The sequence below is a fragment of the Danio rerio genome, chromosome 8, assembly GCF_049306965.1.
Source record: "Danio rerio strain Tuebingen ecotype United States chromosome 8, GRCz12tu, whole genome shotgun sequence".
NCBI lineage: Eukaryota > Metazoa > Chordata > Actinopteri > Cypriniformes > Danionidae > Danio > Danio rerio.
In genome coordinates this window covers 9,121,993-9,144,794 of record NC_133183.1, presented here as the reverse complement: position 1 = coordinate 9,144,794, position 22,802 = coordinate 9,121,993, and the positions used below count along the sequence as shown (strand labels likewise).

The 22,802-nt window shown below is 34.5% G+C and overlaps 1 protein-coding gene across 4 annotated transcripts in view; it reads left to right on the top strand.

Moving 5' to 3' along the window:
* Positions 1 to 5,865: 5,865 nt before the first annotated feature.
* Positions 5,866 to 22,802, top strand: part of irak1 (interleukin-1 receptor-associated kinase 1) — a 33,424-nt gene continuing 16,487 nt past the window's right edge. Inside the window, exons 1-9 of one of the 4 annotated variants that reach the window (XM_005166703.6) lie at positions 5,866 to 6,138; positions 13,445 to 13,621; positions 14,768 to 14,845; positions 14,965 to 15,041; positions 17,223 to 17,408; positions 19,156 to 19,220; positions 19,651 to 19,765; positions 21,179 to 21,291; positions 21,907 to 22,114. In XM_005166703.6, coding sequence (XP_005166760.1) covers positions 6,027 to 6,138; positions 13,445 to 13,621; positions 14,768 to 14,845; positions 14,965 to 15,041; positions 17,223 to 17,408; positions 19,156 to 19,220; positions 19,651 to 19,765; positions 21,179 to 21,291; positions 21,907 to 22,114 — 1,131 coding nt within the window. In that variant the 5' untranslated portion in view covers positions 5,866 to 6,026. Of the gene's footprint in view, positions 6,139 to 13,444; positions 13,626 to 14,767; positions 14,846 to 14,964; positions 15,042 to 17,222; positions 17,409 to 19,155; positions 19,221 to 19,361; positions 19,478 to 19,650; positions 19,766 to 21,178; positions 21,292 to 21,906; positions 22,115 to 22,802 lie in introns of those variants that run through there. The other 3 variants (XM_068223097.2, XM_073910058.1, XM_073910059.1) reach the window with 3 other exon arrangements.

Sequence of the window (22,802 nt, the reverse complement as noted above, 5' to 3'; positions counted from 1 at the left end):
ACCATAAACAAACAAAAGTTAAAACTTGGCCTCAAACATAATCTTCCAACGTTACATTTTATGACAAAAATACTTCAACCTTGACCGGAAGGACAACGAGTCTGCACTTTATAAAGTATGTTTCCCGGCAGGACACCCATTCACTTTTATTTTTAATATGTATTTTTTATCTTTGTCCAAAGCTGTTTTGTTTTCATATTATTTTTAAATTGAGTTTTAAATAAAAGGGATGGGTAGTATATATATCTAAACAACAACAACAAAAGATGTTATTTTAACCAAACTATCCTACAGACTAGGTGTCAGTGGTTATTCGCCATCTGCCAAGCTAAGTCCTTGCCTTCCTGAAAGTGAAAAGTATAGTTTGTGTCTACTTTTATAGTACTGTGTTACTGTATCATTTGTTTGCCGTATGTAACAGATACACAATAGTAAACAACATTTATCTGATCCCTGTCTGAAACGTTTTTTGATTCGCATCACATATGAAACACAATGTTATCAGTGTTGTGTAGGGAAGATAAATCGGTTTTTGATTCATGTTTGGCTTTTTTTGTACTGGTGATTGAATCGGAAAACAAAACCAAAGTTTCAGTTTCACTTGGAATTTTTATCTGACGTTTTGCAGAAGCTCAAAAACGGTGTAAGTGGTGATCTGTTTTTATTCTTCATCCTTTTATTTATGTAATATCAGATTGTTTTAACAAAATGTACTATTTGGGATGTTTCAGTTTCACAGTTTCAGAATTTGCAGTGTAATTTAATGGTGTTATTAGCATAGTTTAAGACAAATCAGTTTCTGTTCATTGTATTTGTTACATTTGGTTATTATGGTGGCTCCAAACCTTCAAACGGTAACACTTTACAATAAGGTTCATTAGTTAATGCATTTACTAACATGAACTAATCATGAACAACACATGTACAGCATTTATTAATCATAATTGAACATTTACTAATGCAATATTAACATTCAAGTCCATGCTTGTTAACATTAGTTAATGTACAATGAGTTAACATGAACTAACAATGAACTACTGTATTTTCATTAATTAACGTTAACTAACATGAACAAATACAGTAGTAGATGTATTGTTCATTGTTTGTTCATCTTATTAAATGCATTAATTAACATTAACTAATGAACCTTATTGTAAAGTGTGACCCTTCAAACTATACTGAATTATCTTTTCCAACTGATCCAACTTACGGTTTTCCTGAAACTAATCCTGAATTTTTAGAAAAGTCCCATTGACTTAACATTGGACCAAACTTTGGGATCTCATAAATTTGCACCAGACTGTCATACAGACTTAAGGTTACACTCATTTAACTGAGACTACCAATCTGCCAATCACTGATGACCTTTCAACTTACTAGCCACAACCTAGCAACCACTTACAGTACCCTAGCAATTAACCCATAGACTTCCACTCTAAAAAGTGCCATTGACTTTACATAGGACATACTAATCCATGCTAACAATATACTAATCCATACAAACATACTAACAATATATTAATCATACTAGCAGCAAGCTAATTCATACTAGAAACATGCTAGCAACATGCTAATTTATGTAATATCAGAATTTTTCTTTTAACAAAAAGTCCAATCAGGAAAGCAGTTTCAGTTTTACTAATAGTTTTTCCTCAGAATTTGTCAGTGGTGGAAAGAGTACTGAAAAAGCATACTTAAGTAAAAGTACCATTACTTGCCTAAAAATGTAGTGTGAGTAGAGTAAAAGTACCTGTTGTAAATATCACTCAAAGTAGGAGTAAAAAGAAGCCCTTTTAAAAGTACTCGTGAGTAGTGAGTTTTATGCTGTTAAAAGTTAATGCATTTACATGTAATTTGTGAATGTGTGTAAGCCTAACATTCTGTAGTACATTTAGTTATTGTCCAGCAGGCACACAACGTCATAATCATGTAATATTAGGTTAGATTTAGGTTGTGATGTCAGGTGACCAAAATTCAATATCTAGCCAGACCTATGGACAATGTTATTTTGATGTCCAATAATGACATCACATAATGTTGATATTTGGTTGATTTTAGGTTGTTAGAAAGTGACCAAAATCCAACATTGTGCCAACATCTTAAACCAACATCCTATTGATGTCAAATACTGACATTTATTCATCAGTTATAGCAAACAAAATACAGCGTCTGATAGATGTCATGTGGTAACGTCGACACAACGTCAAGCTGTAACATCAGTAGTCGTTGATATTTGCTTGGTTTTAGGTTGGACGTTGGACAGTGACATCGGGATGACATTTAGTTCTGATGTAAACCCAATTTTCATTTCCAAACAAAATGCAGTGTCTTCACGACGTTAGGGTATAATTTCAATCTGACGGCATGTTGACGTTTTGTGCCTGCTGGGTGTTTAAGGCCATTTCAGTTATCATACAGTAAATATCCATCATCTTCTCAACAAAGACATGCATCTAAACCAGGGGTGCCCATACTCGGTCCTGGAGGGCCGGTGTCCTGCAAAGTTTAGTTCCAATCCCAATTAGACGCACCTGGGCTAGCTAATCAATCTCATACTAGGCTTTCTAGAAACATCCATGCAGGTGTGTTGAGGCAAGTTGGAGCGGAAATGTGCAGGACATCGTCCCTCCAGGACTGTGGCTGTTTCTCAATGCGTTCTTCAGCGGTCTTGCGTCCTCGTATTCTCGTGTAACGTCATCATCAGCTGCCAAAGTTCAGTTCCAATACTATAGACCGCAAGAACAGAGGATGCGTGAAACTTCCTGGATGTGATCTTGATATCGAGGACGCACCAATGCAGACTTGAGCACCGAACTCGCTCTAGAAGTCCCAGAAGTCATTGCGACTGGAGGTGGGAAGCGCAGATTTATTATAAAAGTTCAGAGATTTAACTTATTTACCTGAGGAGTTTCCCTAAATGAAGCAGTGAAGGTAAACATTATCATGGACATCTTAATAAAGGAATAAACACATTAAGGGTGTTTTATTTGCTGAAATTCGTATTAAAATCAGTTTTATTTATATTGTGCAGAGTAAATTGATTATGTTTTATGCAAAGTATATATTTTTAAAAGGGGAGAAAACAATAAATCGTTGTATGAATGCTGTAATGTTTAAATAATTTACCATTTAAAACGTGTGAAGGTCATGTGACCATCAGAAAGAATGCAGCATCTCATTTCTCAAAGGACGCGTTCTCTGCCCTCGTGGTCTCCCGAGTTCGTTCTTCCGAGGACACCTGGCAAGACTGGTCTCCACAAGAACGCGAGTCCGTTCTCTGTGTTCTTTGAATTGTGAAACAGCCTGTGTTTGGGCATCCCTGATATAAAAAGTGTCTGGGTAAATGCGAGTAAATATTTTGAACATCTTCTTGGACACTTAATGCTTCCAAACAGTTTGCTGCAGTGTAAAGTGCACATGTCTTGAAGTAGTTCATTATGACGCAATTTACCTTCTATGTGCGATTTGATTGGACAGGAATTACAGGACTGATTATTCTAATTCCCATAGACAAGAACAAATAAACTGCAGGTTGAAGGAAAGTAGTGAGAGTAAAAGTACAGATACTGCACTAAAAATGTACTCAAGTGAGAGTAAAAGTACACATTTTTTAAACTACTCAGTAAATTACAATTCCTGAGAAAAAGTAATTAAGTACAGTAATTTGAGTGTAATTAGTTACTTTACACCACTTTAATTTGTAGTGTAATTTTGTAGTGTTATTAACATAGTTTAAGACAAATCAGTTTCAGCTCATTGTATTCGTTACGTTTGGTTATTATGGTTGCTTGAGAAGCCAACATACTGTTACACTACTTAAACTTCTTCTGTCTTCTTAGACTACTTTAAGAACGCAACTCCTTCTAGACTTTTCATACTACAACCACCAAACTAACTCCAAACCTCCAAACTGTACTGAATTAAGTTGCTATATCTATTCCAACTGATCCAATTCATGGTTTTCCAAAAACCGACCCTGAAATGTCAGAAAACTTCCATTGACTCAACATTGGACCAAATTTTTGACCTCATTACTTTGCGCCAGACTGTCATACAGACTCAAGGTTGGGCTCATTTAACTCTACCAATCTGCCAATCCCTGAGAGACACTGCTCGCTGCAGAGCCACTTGAACTCCAGCAATGGGGAGCTTGAGTTCTCGCCCCTCCTCCTATAAGCTGTTTTAATGCACACATCCACCCCACCTCTAACCCCAAACTCCAGTGACATCACTCGTAGAGGAAGTGCAAGGAAGGAGGAGCTAGAGCTCCCCCTTGCTGGAGCTCAGCTCTGCCCAAGTGGCTCTGCAGTGAGCACCACTTGATCACTGATGACCTTTCAACTAACTAGCCACAACCTAGCAACCACTTTTGTCCCATAGACTTCCATTGTAAAAACTGCCATTGACTTTACATAGGACATTCTAACCACATATCAATTCATAACAACAATATACTAATCCATAATAAAAATATATTAACAAAATACTTACTAATCATACTACCAACGAGCTAATTCATACTAGAAATATACTAGCAACATGCTAATTCATAATATTATTTATGTAATATTAGAATTTTTCTTTTAACAAAAAAGCCCAATCAGAAAAAGGTATGATTCAGTTTTGCTAATAATTTTAATCGGATTTGCAGTGTAATTTAGTACTGTTATTATCATAGTCAGCAGTGGACTTAATAAATAAGGGAGGTAAGCAGCCGCTTAGGGCCCCGGGGAAGTAAGGGCCCCCCACAAATACCAAGAAGCCTATATTAATCATATATCTCTTTTATAAATGTTCTATTGTATGCTGTAATTTTAACGTATTTAATGTAAAGATATTAACGTTACTACTTCTTTTCAAATCCGCGTGCACCGCATGAAAAATGGAATGTTCCTTCCATACCAACACCAATCAGACCTGTCTGGGCTAGCTAATCAAGCTCTTAATCCGCGGTCACATCGCACTTTTCACCCCATAGGCTTCCATTCATAGCCACACAAATGCGACAGACCAGAAACGCAAGCTTGTGCAGCAAGTTTCGTAGTTCGCTGCATTGCAAAGTTCAAGCTTTGTGAACTCTGACCTGCAAAATCGCATCACTTGACTGCGTGAGACCAATCGAAGATAAAAACATGACCTCTCTGGACAGAAATGTAAAATATGGACCAATCGCTCAGTTTTTTTAAAATGTCTAATCATCTTGTTTAAACCAGCCCCTTGATACGACAGAATTTTGCATGCTCAAACTCTAGTGTGACTGTGGCATTACTGGGCTTTCTAGAAACATCCATGTAGGTGTGTTGAGGCAAGCTGGAGCTATCTTCAGGACACCAGCCCTCCAAGACCAATGCTGTACATAGTTTGTAAACTTATTTTTTAAAAATATATTGTTTTACTTTAAGAAGATAAAGCTTCCTTTACTTATTATATATATATATATATATATATATATATATATATATATATATATATATATATATATATATATATATATATATATATATATATATATATATAGCCTACTTTTTAGCATAAAGATTATTTTTCAAAAATGTTAGAAAATAATAGGCTAAATATTTTATCTGACATTGCATCACTGGCTGCAAAAAACACACTAGAGTGAAATTACCCTATTACTAAATGTGAAAAAGGAAATGGAAAATGTGAGTAATTTAGACGTGATGGCGAAGGAATTTACGAGCTCTTCTACTATGGCGAAGGGGAGTATTATGAATATTAATAAACGTAATATGATGTAGGTCTGACGTTAGTAAGTAGGCGGTGCTCATGTGTAATGTCTTTGCGCTACCTCATGAATAGTAATTAGTTAACAAGCATGAATATTCATGAACCAGGCATTTCGCCATTGTGATTTGTTTGTGACTCAAAAGAAGAAAGCGACCACCGAAAAGTAGCAGCCACAAGCAGGAAAAACCCCCGCAAGAACCACGTAAAAATAATATCTAAAAGTCTTATACACTAAAGGAGAAGAGAAAAGTTAGTGAAAACGCGGAGGGTTTGGGAAAATGTCAGGAACAGAGTTTGACAAGGTGTTACTGTACAATTTATCCGCGTCTGTTATGAATGACTTCACTCGGGTTATGGACTCGCTTTCAAACTCAGACTGGATATCTTTCGGTAAGATTCATGGCTTTGTGTTTGTTTTTGTATCACAATGGTGCTGTGTTCATTTATTTAAAGTTTAACCTAACTCCAGTGGATATGTTGATTAGCACACTTGCTAACATCAACTGTAAACTCGCTTAACGTTAGCCATCTCTTCGCTTAGCTTAGTCGAAAGGTGAAATATTTTCTTTTTAAAGCGAATGTTTATTTAAAGTGCAGATTAGTGTTGATTTATTTGCCCTGGTCTGGTTAATAGTTAGTTTGATAGTTTTTAGTAATTCGTAATAGTTTTTTATGTGTCAGTGTGGGTATTGTTTTGTATTCATAAGTTACTTTTATTATTATTTGTGTGTGTGTGTGTGTGTGTGTGTGTGTGTGTGTGTGTGTGTGTGTGTGGAAATTACACCTTTAATTGAGTTTGTTTTATGACTTAAATAATTTCAACTTTGATTTATCATGTTATTAGTCAGATCTCAGCATCTAACCTGAATGAATGAACACAACAAGAATATACACACTATTAAGTACTATAGAAATGTATTGAAAACACTATAATGTTTTTCTGTCATAGTATAGTAAGGTACTTGAATTAATCTGTTGTGGTAATTCTATTCAACTACTATATTAAAATGAACCAACTGTAGGATATATTACACTACAATACACCACGGTTTACTGCAATATACCAGGCCTGTAGCCAGCCTGGTGAAAGGGATTGTTCTTTTTTTTCTCAAAAAGTGGACGTTTTTGCAGTTATTCGGTTCATTTTCTATTTAATTCTAAGATTTATATACTGCTCTATTTTTAGCTGAATTTATCGAATTAGTAAGCTTGTTGGATGGTCATCATAACCACACTTTTTGATGTACCAAATATTTAGAATAAAGAAAGATGACAAATATTTGTTTTTAAAATAGACATTTATTACATCATATATCATTAGAAAAAAAATAGTTTTAATAATAATAATTTATAATGATAATAATTATCATTTTGATATGATAATAATAATAATCATTTAGAGCTTTAATAAGTTTCTAGCCTCTCTTATAAAAAGTGCTACACACTTTTTTTCTGGTCATGTTTTCTTTCAAGAATAATGTCCAAGATGTGTAGAATAAAAGTTGCTTGTCAAATGTTTTGTCTTTTTAAAAACAATACAGCAGTGAAAGACGACTTTGCTTATGACAGATGTTTTCTTGCACAGCCGGATGTTGGACTCTTGAAAAATAATTGCTTAAATTGGCCAAAACTGATTAACTGAGGTCACACCAGGATTCCACTTCATCTAAAGCCTTTTTCGATGGGTTATTTTTACTATTTATGATGGGAAATCAGTCAAAATAGCACAAATGAGCTCATATATGGGACAAATTCTTGACCTTTGTCAATGTGAGGTGGGTCTTCCAAACCCGAACCCCCTCGGGCTACCGGCCTGTATACTACAGTATTTAATACAGTTAACACTAGGCATAGAATTATAACCGGTTTCAAGGTATACCACGGTTTGAAAAAGTCCCGGTTTTAAAACCACCAAAAAATTCTGTTATACCATTCTTAAGGTATATGTAAAGTTTTTTTTTTATAATGAGTTTTAAAGTAACCTGAGTTTTTTAAGATGGCAGAAGTCAATGATTTACTTTAACTTTTTAGCCTGACGAGGTTAATGTTCCAAAATATTATAAATGTTTCTTAAAAGAAACTATATTGTGTTCAATGGGGGGAAAAAAGTATTTTTTTTACTAAGACATTTAAAAAGAACTTATTTTAGCACAGTAATCACAATACCGTGAAACCATGATATTTTTATATGAAGGTTATCATACCTTGAGAAACTTATACTGGCTCATGCCTAGTTAACACTAATGTAAACTGTAAAATTCATTAACGAAGTGTTGCAAATGCTATAGTAAACACAGTTTAATACTTTACTAATATATATATATAAAAAAGTGGCATGGTGGCTCAGTGGTTTGCCCTGTCACCTCACAGCAAGAAGGTTGCTGGTTCGAGTCAATTAGTATTTCTGTGTGGAGTTTGCATGTTCTCCCTGTGTTGGCATGGGTTTCCTTCGAGTGCTCCGGTATCCTCCACAGTCCAAAGACTTGCGCTATAGGTGAATTGAATGAACTAAATTGGCCGTAGTGTATGTGTGGGAATGAGTGTGTATGTTTTCCAGTACTGGGTTGCAGCTGGAAGGGCATCCGCTGTGTAAAACGTATGGCTGGATAAGTTGGCGGTAAATTCCGCTGTGGCAACCTCTGATGAATAAAGGGACTAATAAATGAGTCTTTTAAAAAACTAAATTTGTTAGTCTTATCAGAATAATTCTATGAGTACGTATTTACTAACAGTATTTAATGTATTTGTTAATAGTATCACAGAGCTGTGAGTTCTACCTCCTCATAATAAGCTATTATGAGTGTTATAAGATTAAATAGTTCACTTTATTTTTTTGCAATGATAAAGAATATCCATTTTACTTTTCACTGCCAATATTTTAAAATCTATCACTTATTATTAGTGATTATTATAACTGATTCAACATTCACAAAGATTGCTGTTATTTTCTTATTAACACCAGTTAACATTTTATTCATAAATGATTTAAAAATTGATTTAAGGTCAATTTTTGTATCACCCTTATTTTGTAAAATGACCTTATGTAAGTTGTGTCTGCAGCAATGTGTTCAAAACAGTTTTGTAATGATAATTACAAAACACTTTTAAAAAATAGATTTGGTGTTTGTCATCTCTTCAACAATTAAAACAATTTTTTCCCCATTAAAAATTCATCTTTCTTAAGTGATGTATCAAGATCTGTTATTATGCCTGTATGTCAATATTATCTTAAGTGTGCCATTACATAGATTACATCATAAAATGATTAATACTGTGTGTACAGTACACACAACCTTGTACCACATTTCTGGCTCATCTGTCATCTATGCATGGAACAACCACAAACTTAAGGGAAAATAGCAGCATAAACATACAAAGTTAGTAGATAACTCTGATTGCCATCTATAGAGTGGAGGAACTATGACGTCACCTTGTAGGCGAATCGGCTGCTAGCATAAAACTGGTTCCCTCTATAAAATCCCTATAGGATTTTCCCATAGGCTTTTCGAAGATTGCAAATAATAAGCTCTGTGTTCAAACACTGCTCATTACACTTACACGTTTTGCCCAGCCGGATAATCCTCACACGAAAATATAACTTTTAGCACTTTTGGATCTTTAATGCAAATGCAAGAATTAAAAAGCTAACATTAGGCTATAAACGGACTACAGAGCATTCGGGGCATTGCCTGTGAAGTCAGCAGCACCCTGCTACAGACAACTTTTCAAGCTTATTTAAAAAAAAATATGCTTCATGACAACGATTTACTCTCTGTTTATTATAATATAAAGCACGCTATATATTATAAACAAATAAATACACAAAAACCCATCTGTATAGACCTACGTGCCTTTTGGACAGTTTTTACGTGGGAAATACATCTGTTTTGCTTTACGGTTGTTGTAAAAGTTTTAAAACTGTATGTTTAAATGTGCCTACGTAGTATTATCATACGACATATTTAAATAAGTGTATCGCGCGCATGCAAACAGCCCGCTTACCTTAACAGACAACAGAAATAAGGCGTAAGGAACATGTCTATATGCCTGCAAGTTCCATCCTGGACACAGAGCAACATTCAATATTCCTTTTGTCATGAAGTACAGCGAAAAGCAGTCCATACAGTCACATATGCTTTACATTTTATGGACAAGTGTAAATATTGCAGTTATGACAGAGTTAAATGTGCTCAGATGAAGAAAAAACCTGTCGAAAAATCACTTGATCACGTTAAAATGACAGTTAATATGTGTGCATTTATACACATTTATTCACACGTTTACATTACTTAGAGCAGTAGAGAAAGGCTACACAGGTAAGCAGTATCTTCATAATATCGTTTACCGTATTTTCCGCACTATAAAGCGCACCGGATTATAAGACGCAGTCTCAATTACGGGGTCTATTTCTGTACTTGACCCATACATAAGGCGCACCGTATTATAAGGCGCACGCTAAAATACACTGTCTGCAAAAAAGGTAATAGAAGCAAAACAGTTAACATAGTTTAGTTGAACTTTATTGTACTATTTAACAATACACTCACATTATTATTTTTTTCAATCAGTCTTCTCCCAAAAATCCATCAAAGTCCTCATCTTCTGTGTCTGAATTGAACAGCTGGGCAGTTTCGTCATCAAACACGCCGGGTTCTCTCTCATCATTGTCGGAGTCAGTCTCATTGCCCGGTGGCTGTTCCGGCTTTTGCGAAAGCTCGGACAACAGTTAAAGCAGACACCCTAGCCCAGGCATCCACAATCCATTCACATATGGTGGCGTAACTCGCCCGGCATGCTTACCAGTCTTAGTAAAAGTGTGTTCGCCGTCTGTCATCCATTGCTCCCACGCAGCTCGCAACTTCACTTTAAACGCCGTCTACACCAATATCCAGCGGTTGAAGTTCTTTTGTTAGTCCTCCCGGAATGACAGCAAGCTCCGAATTCATTTAAGTTGGTCTTCTAACTGTCCAGATTAGACAGATTTTTGAACTCCGTGCACACATAAAGCGCACCGGATTATTAGGCGCATGGCCGTTTTATAACAAAATTTAAGGCTTTTAGGTGCGCCTTATAGTGCGGAAAATACGGTAATTAAAATAAATGATCAACAAATGAATCTGTCTTGACAGTCTTTACAAGTGAAGGAATTATCTACACGCAATATGAATTTCCAGTTAGAAAAATACTACAAACTCTTAAATACTATTTATGAAAATACTTAAATTACAGATAAATCCAAATGCCCAACACAAGCGAGCTGCGCTCCAGACCAGCTCAGCTTGATGACGTATAATGTCTCCGTCACAGTCTGTAGTCCCATTTAGCAACTTGATAGCAACCGTCTTTTTAAAGAAGCATAAACGATTTAAAAATTCAAGAGTCTGATGTAACTGATGTGTTTAATGTCGTAGAACAAAACGTGAAAGTATCTTGAGTTTGTGTTCGCCACAAACCTTATTTAAGCGATTTTACTGAAACCTCATTCAAAACACCCATTGATTTTAGGATGAGGGAACCGGAATTGCTAAAATGCTAACTCGCTTTTGGGTTTTTGCATACAAATTGACTTCATAGTTCCTCCACTCTATTGCAAACACTCGTCTCAATTGTAGGGGCGATAGAGCCTTTGCAGTTGTGGGTCCTCATATAAAGACGTATCTTTATATGAGTGCATTTAATATTTCCTAATGGCGGTTCCAGGCTATACTAAATTGCTTTTTTCTTGGAAACTTTTCCTGTTGTTATTATTGTTTTATATTGTTGCTTTTATTGTAGTGTATTGCTGTTTTTACCTACTGTTATTGTACAGTTTTTGAGAGTGCATGATAATAGAGGTGGCCAATATTTTTATTGTCAAATTGAATATTTTGTGAGTTATTCACATGCATGCAAAGTTGACATCTAATGTGTGGGTGATTTAGTGCAACGCAGGAGAAGTACACACTTAAAATCAATAAAAAAAAAAATGCAAACTATATAAAAAAAACAGCATGTGATTAAGAAATGTGAATAGTGTCATGTAGAAAATCCGCTCTAAAGGTCAAACTGAAACTACAATTTTTTAAATTTTGACTCATGAAGTTGTCAAATTGTGAAACCTACAAATAGGGCTGCACATCGAAAAATTATCATTAATGTGAAAATAATATATGTAATATCTACATTGCAGAGAAATGCAAGAAATTAAGTGCATTTTATGTAGGAAAATGACAACTGCCAATAAGATCCAGAATTTCTGCTAAGGTTTTTAGTTATTGGTGGTGTTTTAATCAAAGTAATTCCAGCTTTATGGATGTGACATTTGCAGTAAAATCTCAAAACATAAATTGATAGAGGAAGTATATGTTAACCTTATATTGAAACATCTCTTTATGTTGTATGAGTTGTGGGAGCTGAAAAATATCAATCTGTAAAAAAAATGTTAAATTTTAAAATAGGAAAATGGAAACATGCATCATGGATATGACAAAAATGGTGCAAGTTTACAGTATACAACATACTATGTAGAAATTCTGTGAATTAAACTGCACAACCCAAAAGAAACAATGCTAATAAAAATGATAAGAGTTGTCTCACTATAGAACAAACATGATTGATTTTATTTGATTTTGCATTTATGATGAAAAAGCTTTGTTATGGATGTGACATCTCTCTGTTATGGATATGACAGATGTAAAATTGCCACTTGTGTGACTTTGGTAAATCAAATATAATAGTTTGAAAACACTGATAGATACATTAACCAGAAACAGTTTCGCTATTTTGGCGAAAACGTAATTTTTTTCATGGCAAGGTTGACATTTGCATGGAATTGCTCATTACCTGTTTATTTTAGTATGATCATTACATATTAAAGTGTTTAAAAAAGGTTGCTGATAAAATAGCATATTGCAAGTTAGTTATATCTTTAAAAAAAATGTTAGCACTCAACAACATTGTAAATTTTTCCATTATTGTGCAGCCATACCGGCAACAAATGTGAAATATTATAGCATATCATTTAACAAACCTTTTCAGTTACTACCAATTCGATGTCATTTTGCTCACATGGCTAGAATATGAATCATTTATTCATTCATTCATTCATTTCCTTCGGCTTAGTCCATTTATTCATCAGGGGTTGCCACAGTGGAATGAAACGCCAACTTCTCTACCATATGTTCTACACAGCGGATGCCCTTCCAGCCATAACCCAGCACTGGGAAACACCCATACACTCTCACATTCACACTCGCACACTATGGCCAATTTAGTTTATTTATTTATGCAGGTCTTTTAACTGTGAGGGAAACTGGAGCACCCAGAGGAAACCCACGCGAACATGGGGAGAACATGCAAACTCCACTCCGAAATGCCAACTGATCCAGCCAGAACTCGAACCAGTGACCTTCTTGCTGTGAGGCGACAGTGCTACCACTGAGCCACCATGACACCCGTTATATTAATCAGATGATGTCCTTTCACAGCTGTCTTGCTGCCAGTCAATCGTTGTTTTGTTGATCATGATTTTGAGGATAAATAATAAATGAAGTCCTTCACAACAAGAACGCAGTAATCTCAGATCAGTTCATCCAGATATTTTAATCTGAACTTGTTTGAAGAACTAAATTAGCTATTCAGTTTTGGATAGAATTCCCATTCAATTTCATAACACTCTCATTTTGCTTGCCAATTAAAGTATTTTATGTCCTTGCAGCTTCACAAATCATATCAGATCAGACTGAACTACGCCTTTTGGAGCAAAGCCCTCGACGGACGAGTAACCTCATGCACAATTGGGGTTGTCGCAATGGGACAGTTGGAGCACTGCTGAAGATTCTTGAGGGACTCCAGTGGTTCAGAGCTCGTGATATCATTCTCAAAGCACAACTATGTAGGTTTTTTTTCTTCTTCCTTTTTTTGATTTTTTTACCACATCTATGTGCCAAGCAGGTTATCAGTTGGGTTTTGTGGTTATCACGTTACTCGCTTTATAATCTAAAGTTTCACATTCCATGGTTCAAGAAAGAACTATGCTGTCAGTCAGATGTGAAATTTCTCAGTTGTGCTTATATTTCCCACGTTCTTATTTGGTTTACTTGTTTACTGCTTGTGATCCGTCAATGTATATTTTAAAACCTGTTTGTTGTTAACTTTCATCAAAATGAATTGACTTGTTCTGCCTGTAAATCTGAACTCAAATCTGTAGAAAGGCATTTCAGCAATCAATACTGATACCTATATTATGAAAATAAATATACTAACAGTATATGTATTTATACACTGGCTTGTCACATCAATTAAAAAAATGTAGATTTTTAAATCCATATTCACTGATTAAAAAAAAATTAAACAAATAACACATTCATTGACTTTATATGTTGGAGCATAAATTATTCTACAAACTTGACTTACTGGCATCATTTGCTAGATATTCATGTTATTGGGTTATCTGTCTATCATGAATGATTGTAGATAATTTTTGTCTTAAAATATATGTATAAAAAATGTATAATATAATATATATATATATAATGTAATGTAAATATATATCTCTGATCTTACAAAAAATATGAAACAATAAAACTTAATATATTTATTTATTAATAATATTTAATACTTTTATATTTATTTACTTATCTCATGATTTATTGTTCAATAATAAATCATACATGATAAATAATATTTATATAGTATATATTTATATAGTATGTAGTATATAGTATTTATATAGTAATAAAATACTTATTAATATTAATGTTAAAAACAAATCTTGTATTTTATGGAAAACATGATTAAAAAAAAAAAAAAAAAATATATATATATATATATATATATATATATATATATATATATATATATATATATATATATATATATATATATATATATATATATTACAACGTTAGTTTGAAATAAAAAATGTTGGCATAGAAAATATGCTTTTATTGTACTTGTGTTATGATTTGTACAAGCACTGCCTGTCAATAGTTTCAGATAATAAATCCATCAATGCTCTTTTTTTTATGCATGTGCACAGGTAGACAATTTCCACAGAATCATAAAGAGCAACAACCCAGTACAGTCACATTTATCAAAGAGCATCTCCCTGTCCCCGGTAACATGTTATTCTTACTACAGTCCTTATGTTAACATAAAACATGACTTTGATTATTACCTAACAGTTGCTCACTTATCATAACATCTGTGCTAAAAGTGGCTCTTTTATGTTTCCAGAGATCAGGCCTTTACCCAGGCCTAGCCCTCCACCACCTGACTCCGTGAGCTCAACAATCTCAAAAACAACTGAAGAGGTATTTTGTTTGATTAAGATAAAGAATGAAGGTGAAGGGCACAAAACTGTTAACTAATTCTCACCATACATCCTGAGTTGAATGATTATAGTAAGAATAGCTTCATAAAATGTTGTTTAAATGTTCAAACAAGGTGTAATTTAATTAAATATGTGCTAATTTGCATAGATTTCTAGCTTAAAAGTCTGAACATTGAATGAAGTCAAGTTCAGAATTCTTGTGTATATTTTTTTGTTCTATACACTACCTGATAAAAGTCTTGTCATCGATCCCAGTTGTAAGTGCAACAAATAATAACTTGACTTCTAGTTTATCATTTGGAAAAGTGGCAGAAGGTAGATTTTTTTTTTCTATAAATCATCTGTTGAACTGAATTCCAGTCATCACAAATACTGCAGAAGACCTATTGGAACCCACATGGACCCAAGATTCTCACAGAAATCAGTCAAGTTTGGTGAAGGAAAAATCATAGTTTGGGGTTACATTCAGTATGGAGGTGTGCGTGAGTTCTGTATAATGGATGGCAACATTTCAAGACATTTGTGCTGCCCATTACATTACAAACCACAGGAAAGGGCAAATTCTTCAACAGGATAGCGCTCCTTCTCATACTTCAGCCTCCACATCAAAGTTCCTGAAAGCAAAGGTCAAGGTGCTCAAGTATTGGCCAGCCCAGTCACCAGACATGAACATTATTGAGCATGTCTGGGGTTAGATGAAGGAGGCGGCACTGAAGATGAATCCAAAGATTCTTGATGAACTCTGGGAGTCCTGCAAGAACGCTTTCTTTGTCATTCCAGATAACTTAAGTAATATGTTATTAGAGTCATTGCAGAGATGTATGGATGCAGTCTTCTAAGCTCATGGGAGTCAGACACAATATTAATTTGCCACTGCACCATGACTTTATATTTTACAACATTATTTCTGTTAAGTGACAAGACTTTTGTCTAAGCAAAGTCAGACTTTACTGTCCTAATTAAATAATTCAAAACCAAGGCGTTATCATAATTTATTTTAATAAAATAAGCATAATCTAGAAGCCTTTGCCTTTCATATAAGCCACTTGGTCACACTTTACAATAAGGTTCATTAGTTAATGTTAATTAATGCATTTACTAACATGAACAAACAATGAACAATACATTTACTGCTGTATTTGTTCATGTTAGTTAACGTTAGTTAATGAAAATACAGTAGTTCATTGTTAATTCATGTTAACTCATTGTACATTAACTAATGTTAACAAGCATGGACCTGAATGTTAATAATGCATTAGTAAATGTTCATTTATGATTAATAAATGCTGTACATGTGTTTTTCACGATTAGTTCATGTTAGTAAATGCATTAACTAATAAACCTTATTGTAAAGTGTTACCAGCCACTTCTGATACCAAATAATCAACTAGAAGTCAAGCTATTATTTGTTGTTCCTAAAACTTGAATAGGCGACAAAATTTTTATCAGGTAGTGTAGTAGGTTTTTACAGAGGGGATTTTGAGTATCTTTATATCACTTCATAAATTCTACAAAATAACCTTTTGTTGGTAAAATAAAATGTATATAATCAGACAAATTGTACATGACCAAATTGTAAAAAAACAACAACAACAACTTGATTTAAATTTATTTGAGAACTTGGATACGAATAAAACTTTAAAGTTTTTCTGCTGAAGTCGAGATTATGATCAATGCCAAAGAAAAAACAGATTGGGTAAAAAAATAGATATGAATAAAATGTAACGTTTTAAGTGTCCTGAAGTGGAAATAAGCATCACTTTACAGGAAATAACACGTTTTATATCAAAAACACATCTATAAAGTGATGCAAACGATACATATATATATATATATATATATATATATATATATATATATATATATATATATATATATATATATATATATATATATATATATATATATATATATATATATGTTTTTTTTTTAAATATTAAACTGAAAAAACACCAAAAAATCCAAAAATGAAGATCTGAAAATCCCCCTTTTTTTAAACTGAAAGGTGTAAACAGTGTTCAGTAAAATCAGCATAATAAAAAGGCTTGATAGGTTTCAGCATTGACTGTGTTACCATTGTGCTGGAGAGGCATTAGTCAGCATTACTCTTCGTGTTTTTCTTCTTTTTGGTTTCTTAATCCACTGACGCATGTGTTCATAGTGGCCGTGCGAGAACCGTGTAGATCCCCCGCCTCTCTCCTCCTCTGCAATGAGCTGGCCGTTTGAGGAAATACAGAGAGGCACCTGCAACTTTTCCCCATGCAAGCAGATTGGGGAAGGAGGTTTTGGACACGTGTATAAAGCTGTGATGAGAAACACTGAGTTTGCGGTGAAGAAGCTGAAAGAGGTATTTGAAGAAAAATAACAAAACAAATGTCTTTCTGCTTGTTCTTATATGTTTATTTATTTGTTTTCTTTTATATCTCAGTGTTTGTTCTGCAAAATTTCTATTAATGTAAAAGCACACAGGTTTCCCACGCTTCTTAAAGGGCTTGATAATACTTGAATTTCAGACATATCAGGTCTTTGAAAGTGCTAGAATTAAATTTGACATAAAATTTTATTAGGGTTTTATTTGAACAGTTGTACTCAATTGTCGAATACAGAAAGAAGAGAAATTCTTAAAATAAAAATGTTAAATTTAAATCTTATACAACAACACTGACAAATAATGCACATTACATCAATATTTCAGAAACCACATTTGAATATAAACAGTTTTGAATTCAACAGACTTTACTAAAATTCTTTGAACATGACTTTTTAAAACAGACATTTTTTAATGTAAATATTAAGTGTGAGTTATTAAGTACAGTAAGGACTTTCACTGCGTTACATATGCTGGGGGTATAAATTATCAAGTGCTTGATTTAAAATTAATGGTTAAAAAAATTCTTGAAAGTCCTTGAATTTACTCAAAATCAAGCAGAAAGTGCTCAGGGGTAGTTTAATTTATGTGCCTGTGCTCTTTAAGTAAGGGATTCATCAGAATAAACAGCAAAATGAAGTCCATGACATTAGAAAAATTTGGAAAAGATATTAAAAAGGCTTTATTGAATGCACCTACATGTTGTGGCAAACACTTGTCTTCATTAGGGTAACAGAGATCATGTGCGCCTGTAGTTTCTTTTGAACACTATAGTCTCATGACTCGTTTACTGTTTATGAAAGCGTGGGAACCCTGAATACATTCTATTGGACTGTCCTGCTTTTAAAGGTCTTGTGATGTGCTCTGATAGTGCATTTTTTTGTTTGACGTAATCTCATAGAGTAGCTCCTCACCTTTTTTAAAGAACAGCCAATAGTGTTTGGTTTTCTCACAGCTCTGCCAATGAGAGTGGTTGAAGCTTAAGCGCATCAAATAAAAGGCAAACGAAAAGCGTCTTAAAGGGGGCGGGGCATGTCAGATACTGGAGAGCATTTGGTTGGTCAAGATTTGGACATTTAAGTCAGGTTTATCTCTTCTAAAAGTTAATAAGCACAGTAGCTTGTAGATATGCTTAACTAACATATTCATACTAACATATAAAATTACTTTCACAAGACCTTTACTGACAGCTAGGGCTGCACATTATATTTAAAAAAAAATATCGTTATAGCTAATAGTATGTGCAATATTCATATCGCAGAAAAGTGCAATGACTTAAATACATTTATGTAGGACATAAATGAAACGGAATTTTCACCAAAGTTTTCAGGCGTTTGTGGTGATTGAAGTCTAAATGCTTTTTTTTTTTTTTTTTTTTAGAAAAGAGAAATAAATATTACCTATTTTTATTTTGGCATAATGATCATTACATAAATATATTTTTAAGTTTTTATCATTTTAAGTTGCTGATAAAATAGCATATTGTAAGTTAGTTATATCATTAAAAATATTGTTAGCATTCAACAATATTGCCATAATGAATGTTCAGTCACCACAAATTTTATTATATTTAACGTTAAACATCATATTTAATTTTAGTTTTTTTTTTTGTATATTTATTAATTCAACATTTTGTCCATTAAAATATCTATTGTTTCTGACATGGCATTAATATAAATATGTGATATGATTTGCATGTTTTTTTAATGTGGCTGTTGTGTTGCAGGATTCTCACTTGGACTGGAATGTCGTGAAGGAAAGTTTCAGGACGGAAGTGGACAAACTCTCTCAGTAAGAAGCTCTGCCTGTCCGTCTGTCGCTCCTGTGGCTCTTGCTTCCTTCTCTTGTGCTTTTAAATCTGAAGTCTTTCCTGTTTTCTCTTGATCAGCTTTTTGTAAGCTTGGCTGAGATTCATTTCTGTTTGTTCAACAGACTCGCAGAAAGGGATTTCCCCGCTTGAAATTTTGATTACTCTTTATGCACATCACCACACCTCTTCATGACCCAAAAAATGAGTCTCCAGCCCACTCTTCAAAACTTTTTCTGTGGTTAGTTTGAATCTTTTTGTCATCTTAGTGGGTCATTTGTTTCCCCTGACACTTCAGCCAACACTTTCAAGCCTTGCTTTCCTCAGCTATTGTAAAGCCTAAATGTTTAGAATAATTTATAATTAATAGTTTGACACTTTTTTTTTTTAATTACTCCCTGTTTTATTCCACAGGTACAGACATCCCAACATTATGGACTTTGTTGGCTACTGTATTTCAGGACAAACTTACTGTGTCATATATGTTTATATGCCCAACGGCTCTTTAGATGACCGGCTGCGCAATGAGGTAATTTGCATTTCCATTCATTCGTTTTCCTTCGGCTTAGTCTCTAATTCAGAGGTCGCCACAACGGATTGAACCACCAACTATTCCAGCATATGTTTTACATGGCGGATAAACCGCCAATCACAACCCACTACTGGGAATTACCCATACACTCTCGCATTCACACACACTATGGCCATTTTAGTTTATTCAGTTCACCTAGAGCACATGTCTTCGGACTGTGGGGAACACCAGAGTAGAGGTCTGCGCAGGACAGATTTTTAAGTTTTGCTCCTGCCCGCACCCGCAATGTTTTATTCCACACCTGACCGCTCCTGCTGTATATTCAGCCTTTGTTCACCTGCTGCCCACTTAGAATCATTTTCTGCCCAACCGTTCCCACTAAATTTAGATCTGGTTTCCAAAATCTCCTGTTTAAATCGGGTACTAGCAATAGAAAGAGATAACAAACAAAACTGTGGGTTGTGCAAGGACTGTAGGCTAAATGTCTGCAATGAATGCAAGCTGAAGGACATCGCATCTTCACTTTGCTCTCCCATGTTCGTTAAGCCTGCTCTGAGGTTTGTTATGCAGGTGATGCGCGCACAGACTGCGCAAATAAAAAGCACGTGCAGAAAGCACTGGTCATGCATTCAGTCTGTTTAGATCAGTGATCTGAAGCAAAGCAAAGTCTCTTTTAAGGGAAGTCTGTTCATTTGGCCTTTGCTTTACAATACCAAGTCCTATGTGTTTTCTAAAATGGCAAAATCTACTTTATGAATCTAAAGTTTTAAAAATTCTAAGCACCAGTCTTGTGTGTTCCTGTGTAAATCAGAGCTTCTAATGGCAGCTGAAGGGACTTTACCAATAATGCCCTTTTGTTTAGGCGGTGGCGTCACGTGTATCAAAGAATTTCTATTATAAGAAAATGTATTTGCTTTCACTTCAACCCTTTCCAAAGCTGCGTGAATCCTTTTTGAATTATAGTCTATGGAAAGCCCCTATGTGCTTATTTTACATATAGTGAAAGTGAACAGAGCTGTCAAGTCAATGAGCACCACAAAGCTAGTCTGTATGACTCACATTTTAAGTGTTCTGAGGTCATGCAAAAGAATGAAAGAAAATCACCTTGTTTGTTGAGCTCTTTAATCTCAATTGCAAGTCTGTACATTAAAATAATGATGCATCACAATATTGTTTCACAAACTCTTCGACAAGATGTGGCATGTCACTGGTTTTCCTGGATTGAATATATGGATATACACTTAGTACTTTTATGATTGTTACGTTTTGCATCATGCAGTTTTATGATGTGTAAATAAGCCCTCAAGAGAGTGATTCTTGTAATGACATATTGATAAAGTTTTCATTTATGTTGGTCTAGTTCTGTCCGGTCTATGGGTTAGGTGTTATTCTCTGTTTTTTTTCTTTCAGGACAGCAATGCCCTCTCTTGGTCGCAGCGTGTAAATGTGTTGCTGGGAACTGCAAAAGCTATTCAGTACCTGCATTCATGCTCACCTGCTCTTATTCATGGAGACATCAAAAGGTGAGTGCAAGAATATGTATGATACATTTCAAAAGATTGAGCTGATTTCTTTTGTTTAAAAACAGGGCTTTTATTCTGCAAGGATGTATTAAATGAATAATTTTTTTAAATAAATAATATGAAGTATGTCACAACAAAAACCATTCATTTAAAATAAATGCTGTTCTTTTGACATTTGGATTTATCAAAGAATTCTGAAAACAGAATCATGGTTTGGTGTTACTGGTTTCACATCAGAAATCAGAAAGAGCTTTATTGCCAGGTATACAACAGAATTACAGAGACTGGACAAAAAAACTGATAGTAAATATACTTAAAAATAGAAGTAAGTAGTGAATGCAAATATACAAATTGGCAAGTGTACAGGTATATTACTATATACAACATTATATGTGCAGCTGTCATCTGCAAATTGTCATGTAAAGTATGTTGTTAAATAAATATGCGTATAAAAAGTAATGATGTTTTTTTTTGGGGGGGGGGGGGGGGGGGGGGGTAAATGCATTTTTTCATGTACGTAAATTAGTTTAAATAGGTTGCAATTGTCATTTTATGTAAATCAATAGGTGGCACCACCAGGCTTTTCACAAACCAGTCGTGTTCCCTTTATTACAGCTCTAACATCCTTTTAGGGGATCATCTTGAGCCCAAGCTCGGGGATTTTGGATTGGCGCGTTTATGCCGAAATCCTAATAAAACCCCAGGCAAGACATCCACTGTGGCTCAGACTGCAACGGTACGAGGAACTCTCGCATACCTCCCGGAAGAATACCTCAAGGATGGCCAGCTTGGAGTGGAGATTGATGCCTACAGTTTTGGAGTGGTGAGATGCATCACAGATGTTCATTGCGAAGACATAGCAGTAATCAGGGGTGCACATCAATTTTGGAGCAAAAGTGTTGATCTTATTGATCGACCAGATTTTAATGTGGTGCGTCAAAAAAACAAGCCGGAGACATAAAAATGGCCCTTTTTATGCTTGTCGTTTGCTCATCGGTGTAGTACTGAATGCCTTTATTTAATAACATAATTAACTAAAGAAACCACAATCTCTCTTGGCTACATTTCTTAGCTAGAGTTTTGTTTAGGACCTTAAATTGTAATGTTTAAGGAATAAATCAGATTCATGCCTTACCACACAAGGTATCTTGATGGGTTCTGCAAAGTATTCCAATGTCCACTCCAGTGAAGAAAATTAATAAAATATCATTTTATTCATAAATCCAGTTAAAAAGAAGAAAAAAACAATCACAATAGCAAAACAAAATCCTTAACTTTATCCTCTGTTGAGAATAAAGGGCCTAAGACATTCATTATACAGTCAGTTTAAGCGCACTGCTGGTCTGTCTGCACCAGCCTTTTATACGGTATTCCAGCCTTGAATACAGGCATAGAAATCCCCTCCAGTAAAAACACCGCAAAGTAACAATTAGTGTCTGATGTACGATTATCTGTTCTGATATTCCTGAGAATATTTGTTAATACATAGAAATCCCTTTCAGTAAATACAC